Source organism: Juglans regia, chromosome 6 (genome assembly GCF_001411555.2).
Source record: "Juglans regia cultivar Chandler chromosome 6, Walnut 2.0, whole genome shotgun sequence".
NCBI lineage: Eukaryota > Viridiplantae > Streptophyta > Magnoliopsida > Fagales > Juglandaceae > Juglans > Juglans regia.
Window position 1 is genome coordinate 38,968,710 of NC_049906.1, and position 10,991 is coordinate 38,979,700.

The window sequence follows — 10,991 nt, forward strand, 5'->3', positions numbered from 1 at the left end:
CGCAGGAGTATTAAATGCAGTTGTCATTGTATCATGCCGGCCTGCTCTCCCTATGTTTTTTTTTTTTCAGAATTTAATAGAAGTTGTGTGAAAGTTGCATCTCTTAAAGTTTGAAAAAAGCTGCACGGAAATTGCCAACGAGTTACTGATCATATCCTTTTTTTAATACAATAATACAAAGCGGCATTGACTCATCATTAAGGAAGTTGCCAAGAAGTTAGGATCAATTTGATAGGCATGGTGTGAGAAAGTGGCATGGACTTCTCTTTATTAAGGAGAGATCTCTACATCTATTAAGTAGATTCAAGCATTAAGTAGATCTACATCCAGTAAATAGAGTGATCATCAGGCATTACATACAAACGTACACTGACTAATTTCTTCCATGGCCTTATCTACGATCTCTTCTTCATCTTCTTCTTCAGTCACCTCTCCATGGCTCTACGATGTGTTCTTGAGCTTTAGAGGAGAAGATACCTGTGATACTTTTATTGCCCATCTATACCATGCTTTGATTCAAAAGGGAATCCGTACCTTCATAGATGATGATGAAGTTAAACGGGGTGATGAGATTTCAACTAAACTCCTCCCAGCCATAGAAGATTCAAGGATTTCCATCATTGTACTCTCAAAAAATTATGCATCGTCAACATGGTGTTTGGATGAGTTAGTGAAGATTCTTGAGTGTAAAAAATCAAAGCAACAAATAGTTTTACCTGTGTTTTACCACGTAGATCTGTCGGATGTACGCCATCAAAGAAAGAGTTTTGGGAAAGCATTGGTTAAACATGGTGAGAAAATGAATGTAGACGTGAAGTTGCAGCTGTGGAAGGCAGCCGTTCGAGAAGTTGCCAATTTGTCTGGATACCATCTAATTAGAAATGGCTGGTATTTCTAACTACTTAATTAATTTGTGCCGTTCATTAATTCATGATTTCCCCCCACTCTATCATATGTATAAATCACTAGCTAGTCTGCATCTTATATACATATGCGTTTTAATATGGAACTAAAACATTAATTTCTTTATAAGTTTATTGGAAGTTAAGGCGGAATAAATTGAACTAATCACAACCTGAATGAAACTATATAAAAATCTAAGTTTTTGTTTGGCCTTTTTATGATCGCAAACCAAAGTACATCTAGAGATCGATCAACTCGTACGCTCTACTTATGTTCCTTTTCTTTCTTATTTTAGTTTATTTTCTGGTTGTGGGAAAGAATTTACTTAGATTATGTTCCTAGTTTTCATGCGAAGAGCTGTATTCATTAATTAATCCTTTTTCTTTATATTGTATATCAATAGGAACGAATCTAAATTCATTGAAGGAATCGTTCAAGAGGTCTCAAGAGTAGTAAATCATTCATATTTACATGTTGCAAAGTATCCAGTTGGATTAGACTCCCAGGTACGGGATATCATGAATTTGCATGTAAGTGTTGGGACAAATTGTAACGCCCTGGTCCCGCAGGGATCGAAGAGTTACTCCCTATAACTTAAAACTCACAATTCATCAATATATTTATAGACTCCAAAATATAACATCATCAGAATACTACAAAGTCTCTTAATAAAATTTGCCACTTCTCAGAAATCTTCTATGAGTAATCCACTATGCTTAAATAATCATCTCACCGATGCTCCATAATCCTGATCCTTAGCTGGTCTATTCAAAAATCATCTGAAAAATAATTGGAGATAAGGGGTGAGTTATCAACAACTCAGTAAACAGAGGACATATACTAGTGTGTAAACATGAGCATTTTCACAGAGTTCAGAATGCAGAAACAAAACATTTCAGTATCAATATGCAAATCTAAAATACATATTATCAGAAAATCAGAGCAACTTTTCAAATATTTCATATTCAGAAACCAACTTTTCATATTCAAAGACTCCTTTGGCACAACATGACTGAACAACTTCGTCTTATCATATCATATCAGAACAGAGAGCATGTTTAACCCCCGTGGTAGGGTTGTGCATCCTGCGGAAAGCCAAGCAGAACATAAATCACCATGTTACCAAAGCGATTGCACTCAGAACAGAAAATCACTATTATATCCCATGGCGGGCCAGAGGTCACTATTATCTCCCGTGACAGGACCAGAGGTCACTATTGTATCCCGTGACGTGGCCAGAGGTCACTATTATCTCCTGTGACAGGGCCAGAGGCCACTATTATATCCCGTGACAGGGCCACATATTAGAGCAAAACGGAATCAGAATCACCATATCAGAGTTAGAATCAGAGTCAGAAAGTCATGCCAAAAGTTTTTCAGATGCCACATCATAACAGAGTACAGAACATAACAGAATCAGATCACAGCATACTTTATGCACAAAATTTCATATTCGCTCTCTTTTTCAAAGTTCAGAAACAGAATGTCAAAAAATAAGCTCATGTCTACACCAGTCATGACAGAAAATACTTTATTCTTAAACAGAATCTCATGAGTAATGCAGAACAATTATCTGAGGTTGTTTTCAGATTTCTTTTCATAACAAAACATGCATATTTTCCAAAAAGGACCTCAGTTCATTTTATTTTAATGCAAAGTCTAGCATAGGAACCCCGCTTACCTAGACTTCTTAGCTTTTCAGAATTTTCCTCAAAAATGCCAAACAAATATTAATCGTCACCTATAAAATAATCACGTAACTTCCATAAATTTTCAATCAACCACGTATTTCGATATTAAAACTTAAAAATGATAAAAGAACCTATTTTAAGAACCTCAAAACCTAAAATTCTCATAATACCTAAAATACCAACATTTTCTAAGACCATCAATATCCACTTAATCGAATTCGTACTAGAGAAGAAAATTTATCGAAAAAGTATTATGATAATTATAGAATTCAATAAAAATTAATATTCAAAATATCTAAAATACCAACAATATTTTATAAATAAAAAGAATACATTGGTTGCTAAAGTTTTCCTAAAATAATTCATGAAAAACTCACCTCTTAAGAAAAATAGATTTACTTACTTTAACTAACAATATTATTAAAATACAATACAATATTTATTGAAACTTAAAACAAAATCCTATTTAAATATAAACTCAACACAAAAAATACTTCTCAGCCGAAAACTCAAACCGTGAACTTTCCTAATATATATTAGGTTAAAACTAGTAAGTGCCCAAGTTAAAACTTTACTTATAAATATACCCACACACATATATATATATATATATATATATAAACACCCTATACGTAAAACAAACAATAAACATACAAAAGAATAAAAGAAAAACATGCAGCGGCGGCAGGGACTCACCGAGATGGTGAAGTGCGACGACGGGAGGTGGTGCACTCGGTGGCTAAGCACTGAACGAGAAAGAGAGAGAGAGATGCACGGTGAGAGAGATAACGAAGAGAGAGAGAGAGAGAGAGCTTACGGGACAGTAAACCGAACGTGAGAGACAGAAAACAGAGAGGGAGATTACCGTGCGGTGGGGTGGCAAGAGGCGGACCTGGGGTGACAGAAAACCTCGCCAGCGATTTCTAGAGCCGCAACGTGAAGGAGCTCTCGGTGGTTAATGGTTGTAATGGCTCACGGTAGGAGGAAAAACATCCTCTGTTTCGAGAGTGAAAAACAGAGGCTTGCGGGATGGCTATTGAAGGCTACACTGGTGGGTTCACGACTGGGTCACGGTGGCGGCGTATGGCAGCAGTTTATGGTGGCTGAAAGCTGCTCTGTTTTTGGATACTAAAACAGAGGAAATCGAAACTTGCAGAAGAGGCTACGGGACGATAGGCGGCAACTTCGTGTGGCAGCCCGTGGAGGCTTGCAGTGGTCGGTTCTGCTGTTTTCCGACATGCAAGGGGCCAACCATGTGGGTTGCGGCGTGGAAGGCTTGGCAGTGGGACTGCCCTTCGGTGGTGGTTGTTCGATTTCTCGTGGGGCTTGGACAGTGATATCACACGGTGGTTCATGTGTTTTGGGCTGGGTTTGATCGAGGTAGTGGTTGGGATGCTGCACGGCGGCTAGTCTTCAAGCAGTTGTGAGGACGTGCACTGAAGTTGGACGGTGGGAGGGCATGCAACGCTGCGGTTGCTGTTTGCATGGGGAAGAGTTTCTAGCGGCGGCAGTGTTTGGGTAAATTCTCATTGCTTGGGAAAAACGTATGCATCTATATATATGTGAGGTGAAACCCTAGAGAGACGAGAGAGACGTGTGTGTGCATGCATGCCGTGAACGAATGCGTGTGTATGCATGCCGTGGATGAGAGGCAGACCAAGGGCAAAAAGAAAAAAATAAAAATAGAAAGAAAACAAAACAAAATTAAATCTGGTGTTTAAAAACAAAAATAAACATGTGAAGAAAATATAATAAAATAAATGAAATAAAAATAAATAAATAGATAAAAAAAGAGTTTGGTTGGGTCCGGGTGTTACACAAATGACATTCGAATGGTAGGGATCTTAGGAGTTGGGGGAATTGGTAAGACAACTCTAGCCAAATCAATTTATAACTCAATCGCTTTTGGATTTGAAGCCAGTTGTTTTCTTGAAAATGTTAGTGACACTGCGAATCAAATGCATGGTGTGGTCCAACTGCAAGGGACCCTTCTTTATAAGATCTTTGGAGATTGTAAAAGTTTGATCGTTGATAATATTGCTACAAGAATCACAACGATAAAGCACATGCTTCGTTCTAAAAGAGTTCTTCTAATTCTTGATGGTGTAGATCACTTGAACCAATTAGAAACCTTAGCAAGAGGTCATGATTGGTTTGGTGAAGGAAGTAGAATCATAATCACAACAAGAGATCAACACCTGTTGCCTACTCATGGAGTTGATTCAACATACAAGATGAGGGGATTGAATCACGACGACGCTTTTAAACTATTTTGTTGGCATGCTTTCAAAAGAAATAAACCGAATGACGATTATGGGGAATTTGTAGAACAGATCATAGATTATGCTGGGAGCCTTCCACTAGTTTTAACTTCGGATTTATATGGCAGAAGAGAAAAAGGTGAGTGGGAAAGTGCATTGGATAAGTATAGGAAAATCCCTCACCAAGATATTCAAAAAATACTTCAAAAAAGTTATGATAGATTAAGTGAAAATGAAAAGAATGTTTTTCTTGACATTGCATGTTTTTTCATTGGACAACCACTTGATCATGCCATTATAGAGACACTACATAGTTTTGGTTTTTGCCCAAAGTTTTTGATCCCAAGACTTAAGGAGAAGTGCCTTATTTCGAAGGATTTCGACAAAAGATTGCAAATGCACGACTTGTTACGAGATATGGGTAGAGAAGTTGTTCGACAAGAATTGGCTAAAAATCTAGGAACACGTAGCAGATTATTCTTTCCTGAAGACGTTCGTGATGTACTGGAGGAAGATATGGTAAGTCAGATCAAAATCTCTTTTAATTAAACATTGTTTCTAACTTAGCACTTGCGACATATACTTTTATTTATGTGTGTGTGTATATATATATATATGAATAAATAAATAATTTTGTTTAAAAAAATAAAAAATTTATTTTTTGATTTTGTTGCCACACTTAAACATTGTCTTACTATATAGGGAACAGGTAGTGTTGAAGCAATAGTGGTAGATGTGCCTGAAGGCGATGGCATGATACGCTTGAGATCAAAGCCATTTAAGAAGATGAAAAGACTCTGATTATTTATATGCCACAATGCACAGTTTTCTAGAGAACTTAAATCTCTATTAATAGAATAAGAGTGCTTGATTGGCCTAAATGTCCTTTGCAATCTCTACCACAATTTCATGGAGATGACCTCTCTATACTAAGAATGCCCTTTAGTCGCATCCAGGAGATACACTTGGAATTTAAGGTACAACTATTATTATTTTCAATATTTCTTTCTTTAAACTTAGTTTGATGTTCTTTTCTTTTTAACAGAATCTGACGGTTATGAATTTCCATCGTTGTGAATTCATAACGAAACTCTCGGATATTTCAATGTGCACAAATTTGAAGGAAATAAATCTTAACTATTGTAAAAATCTAGTAGAAGTTCATGATTCTGTTGGATTAATCCTTGATAAGCTTGTTATGTTGAAACTTGGTGGATGTTTCAATCTAAAGAGCTTTCCAAGGAGACTCCAATTGAGATCTCTGGAACTCCTTCATCATAGTGAGTGCTCAAGCCTTCAAAACTTTCCTGAAATAGAATGTGAAATGGAACATTTACACAACGTCTACTTAAGGGGCACCGCAATAGAAGAATTGCCTTCATCCATTGGGTACCTCACCAGGCTTGTAATGTTATACCTAAGTCGCTCCGTAAACCTTAAGCGTCTACCAAGTAGCATTCATAAGTTGAGATCTCTAGAGTGGATTCACCTCAACGATTGTCCAAATATTATATGCTTTGGGATGGAAGAGGAGGAGGTGCATAATGGACAACCCATGCCCTATGTAGTGTCTACAAGCTGGGAAAATGAAGCTTCAAAATTATTCCCGTCGCCGCCCCCAACAAATTCAATCACTTCTAAATTTCATTTGAGTCTTAGAAACTCTGGCCTATCAAAATCTAATTTCTTTGGGCCATTTCATTTCTTTCCCAAACTGAATTCTTTAGATCTATTAGGCAGTGATATCGTAAGCATTCCAGCAAGCATCAAAACATTTGTTAGTTTGTGGTGTCTTAAATTGTATGATTGCAAACAACTTCAAGAAATTAAAGAGTTTCCATCGAATATAAAAGTGGTAAGTGCTAGTGAATGCTTATCACTAGAAAGTTTAACAGAAATATCAAAAGAATTCAATTTCGCACGGCTAGAATGGATTGACTTAGCCAGATGCTATAAAGTGAATATGGGAAATTGGATGTCAAATCCTGCATGGAATCGAGTAAGTCCCTATATATATATATTTCTCTTTTCCTTTTATACTCGTTTTGTGTGCCTAATTGGTTTATATATATGAATATAGTTGAAATATATTTTATGATGTATTCATTCAACAGGTTGGGATGATATATTCGGGAAAGAAGATTCCAGTTGCTTCAACCATTGCAAGGAGATCACTTCAAATAGTCAGCGGTGTGAATTTGATATTAAAGTGGCCCCACCGTATAATTTGGATGACATCATAGGAATTGCTTTTTGTGCTGTTATTGAACTCGTTGCAACTTTTAATTTGGGCGTTTACATCAAGAGAGGAGATACCTACACCAGTCGTTATTGGGATGCATGCGCAGAATTTGATGAAATTGATTCAGATCATGTATGGTTAAGGTACTTGACTACAAAAGATATTATGCGCCTACAAGCTGTGAGTGTAGATCAGGCAGATGATCTGGGGATTATATTTGAAAGCACTCCAAATTTAGTAGACAATCTGAGGATTATATTTGAAAGCAGTGATCCAAATTCAGTGATCTTCAAACATTGCGAAGTTCATCTGTTATACAAACAGCATGAACAGAATGCCAAAGATCATGCAGGTGTGCCCCATCATGAAAATATTGATGTCCATTTGAATGCACCCATTGAAGATATTGGAAATTTAGGAAATCCAATGGGTGGAAGTCAGCTTTCTAAGACGCGTCGTGTTGATTATGATGACTACGAAGATGATCACAACATTGAATCCAACTTGTACGTACAACAAAGGAAGCCTGCTTCAACCTTGGAAATCAAAATTTTTTTGAAAGACATCATATCTCTATCCAGGAAATCTAATCTTGACCCATAATGATGGCAGAAAGATGAGTTGTTTTCCATCTAGACGACGGACGGACGAAGCGGAACGGAGGCGATGGTGATGGCGTCATGATGAAGAGAAGTGGGGATTCTGGGAGGGGGGGCTAGCTGGCTGGGTTTTCTTAACGTTGACATCGATTGTGGTTGACTTCAAATTTGTTTCGAGTGTATGGAGGAGCAGTTATGTAAAGTAGTTATTTTTATTCTGTATTTAACTTAAGCTTCATATGAATGAAAATATGATTATTTAGCCTAAAGTATTTTCTTTTTACTAGAAGAACAAGAACTACAAAACAAAAATCGAAGGTAGTTTCCAAAAATACATTCAAGTTTATATATATATATATATATATATAAAAAGTTGTACCTTCGAGGGGCTCCTTCTGCTGCATGCTTTGCTACATCTTTCTTTCTGGACTGCGGTGTTCCCAAGCACTCCAAAATAACTTATGGGGCTTCTATTTCCGCAATCACCTTGAAAGTGAATATGCAAGATATGCGAATTACATGAGCATTCCTACTACCTAAATTTCAAGAAAATTGGACTTATGATCAACTTTAATTTCTGTTATTTTGTATATATCTCTCTCCGAAAACAAAGGGTTTATATTCTCATTGTTGTACTAAAATTATTCTTTCAACAAGAACACCTATAATAGCAACACGTACCAAGATTGAATCAAGAAAATATTTACAGAAAATGCACCAAATAGAAAAACAATAGAGTAGAACGAAAATACCATGAACACAAGGATTTAACGTGGTTCGATCCTTTCGGATCTACATCCACAGGGGGAACTGGCTAGAGATCATCTTATTGAAGCTTCAAATCACAAGGATGTACAGGTTACAAGATTCAGGTCATCAAAATGACCTTAACTCTCTCAGATTACTCACTGATTCACAAGTTTCTCAAAAACCCCTTTCTCTATGTTGAAGCCTCTCTCTCTGTAATGTATCCACCTTTTCCTTTTGCTCTCATATAGCTACAGTAGCCATTGGAAGCCTTTTATAAGGCTGCCTAATACCAATAGCCCTAATTCATTTGATCAAGACATCTGGCCATCTAATAACCGATGGATTAAAAGGGTAATGAATTAGAATTACACAAAAGGACAAGAAGAATAAAGAATACGTGGTCACTTCTTTGACCATTAGTTACAAGGCTTAACAAAAGAAAAATTACAACTTTAACCTTCTAAGAAACAAATTATTGACACATTGGTCATCAATCTCCAGCTTGTCATCAATTTGATTTCAAGATTCCCCATCTCTGGACAATTCCCACCTTTTATTCCCTAGTAAACCCTCCTCCATTTTGATCAAGTCTAGACAGTGCCTGAACTTTGATCTTGGCAAAGGTTTGGTCATCATATCAGCTGGGTTTTCTTCAGTTGGCACTTTCTCCACTTTGACAATACCACCTGCAACCACATCTCTTACAAAATGAAGTCTAATGTCAATGTGTTTTGATCTTTCGTGAAAAACTTGATTTTTAGTGAGATGTATAGTACTTTGATTATCACAATAGACTGTGATATTTTCCTTGTATAAACCCAGTTCATTTGTTATACCTTTCAGCCATAAAGCTTCCTTTATAGCCTCTGTCATGGCTATGTATTCAGCCTCAATTGTGGACAAAGCCACAACTGATTGTAAATTGGATTTCCAACTCACAGTACCACCAAGGCTGTGAATACATAGCCAGTCAGAGACTTCCTAGTGTCCAAGTTTCCAGCAAAATCAGAATCTACAAACCCACAGATTTCTTGACCACTTAACACATTGCCACCAAAACTTAGCCCTAAACCTGAGGAGCCTGTTAAGTACTGAAACACCCACTTCCGTGCTTGCCAGTGGGGTTTCCCAGGATTTCCCATGAACCTGCTAACTAGACTGACAGCATAGGTGAGGTCTGGTCTTGAACAGACCATTGCATACATGATGCTACCTACCATACTTGCATATGGTATTTTTATCATATATTTCCTTTCATCATCAGTTTTAGGGGACTGATTGACAGAAAGTTTAAAATGTTGTCCAATGGGAGTACTTACAGATTTTGCTAAGTCCATGCTAAATCTTTTTAAGTACCCATTGTAAATATGTTTTTTGTGATAAGTAGAGTAGTTTCTTTTTCCTATCTCTAATTATCTCCATACCTAATATTTTCCTAGCAGGTCCAAGATCTTTCATTTCAAAAATAGATTTTAAAATTTCTTTTACAAGATCAATTTGACATTTATCTTTACAAGTTATGAGCATATCATCCACATATAATAGAAGATAAACAGTAACCTCATCAGAAACTTTAAAGTATACACAGCTATCATAATTGCATCTTTTAAACTCATTCTCAATCATATGAGTGTCAAACCTTTTATACCATTGTCTTGGAGATTGTTTTAATCCATACAAAGATTTTTTCAACAAACACACATGATTCTTATTGGATTCACTTACAAAACCTTCAGGAGGTTGCATGTACAGTGTTTCTTCTAATTCACCATGCAAAAAAGCAGTTTTAACATCCAACTATTCTAGGAACAAATCATGATAAGCAGTGTAAGCTAACAACAATCTGATGGAACTATGTTTTACTACAGGGGTGAAAATTTCATTGAAATCTATACCTTCCCTTTGTGTAAAACCCTTTGCCACTAACCTAGCTTTGTAACTAGGTTTTTCTACCCCAGTTATACCTTTCTTTTTCTTGAATATCCATTTAGACCCTATGATTTTAACCTTATCAGGTTTTAGCTCCATTTCCCAAGTCTTGTTCTTATAAAGAGATTCATTTCTTCTTGCATAGCAAGAAGCCAATTATTAGATTCTTTACTACACACTGCTTCTTTATAAGACCTTGGTTCAGGGTCTTCAATGTCTTGAGCTACAGAGAGGGCATAGGCTGTTATATCAGCCTCTGCAAATCTCAATGGAGGTCTTATAACCCTTCTTGGCCTATCTCTAGTAAGGTTATAAGATTCAATGGTTTCTATTTGGTTCCTGTCAGAATCAGACTTCAAATTATCTCCAATTTGCATGTTTATATCTTGAGGTAATGAGTCTGAATACTCCACCTCCATCTGGACTTTGTTTGGAACAGTGACAGATTGAGTCTCAACTGTATCTAGTTGAGATCTAGCCATTTGTGACTCATTAAAGGTCATATCCCTACTTATTATACACTTTTGTTTTCCAGGTTCCTCTATCCAAAGTTTATAGTCTTTTACTCCTTCAGGATACCCAACAAAAATGCATTTTACTGCCCTAGGTTCCAGTT

General features: G+C 36.6%; 2 protein-coding genes across 2 annotated transcripts; both read left to right on the forward strand.

Annotated features, from left to right (window-relative positions):
* The first annotated feature begins 377 nt into the window (after positions 1–377).
* Positions 378–927, forward strand: LOC109005580 (TMV resistance protein N-like). Its single transcript, XM_018984581.2, has one exon. The coding sequence runs from the start codon at positions 386–388 to the stop codon at positions 896–898; it is 513 nt and encodes a 170-aa protein (XP_018840126.1). The 5' UTR covers positions 378–385; the 3' UTR covers positions 899–927.
* Positions 928–4,426: 3,499 nt separating this feature from the next.
* On the forward strand, positions 4,427–5,656 carry LOC109005570 (disease resistance protein RUN1-like). Its single transcript, XM_018984566.1, has 3 exons — positions 4,427–4,994; positions 5,157–5,374; positions 5,558–5,656. The coding sequence occupies exons 1-3, from the start codon at positions 4,427–4,429 to the stop codon at positions 5,654–5,656; spliced, it is 885 nt and encodes a 294-aa protein (XP_018840111.1).
* Positions 5,657–10,991: the final 5,335 nt, after the last annotated feature.

Excerpts from the sequence above, each read along its gene's own strand:
- LOC109005580 (XM_018984581.2), top strand. The coding sequence starts at position 386 with ATGGCCTTATCTACGATCTCTTCTTCATCTTCTTCTTCAGTCACCTCT.
- LOC109005570 (XM_018984566.1), top strand. The coding sequence starts at position 4,427 with ATGGTAGGGATCTTAGGAGTTGGGGGAATTGGTAAGACAACTCTAGCC. Across the intron at positions 4,995-5,156 it reads ATATGGCAGAAGAGAAAAAG|AGACACTACATAGTTTTGGT; the intron begins GTGAGTGGGAAA and ends ATGCCATTATAG. Across the intron at positions 5,375-5,557 it reads ATGTACTGGAGGAAGATATG|GGAACAGGTAGTGTTGAAGC; the intron begins GTAAGTCAGATC and ends CTTACTATATAG.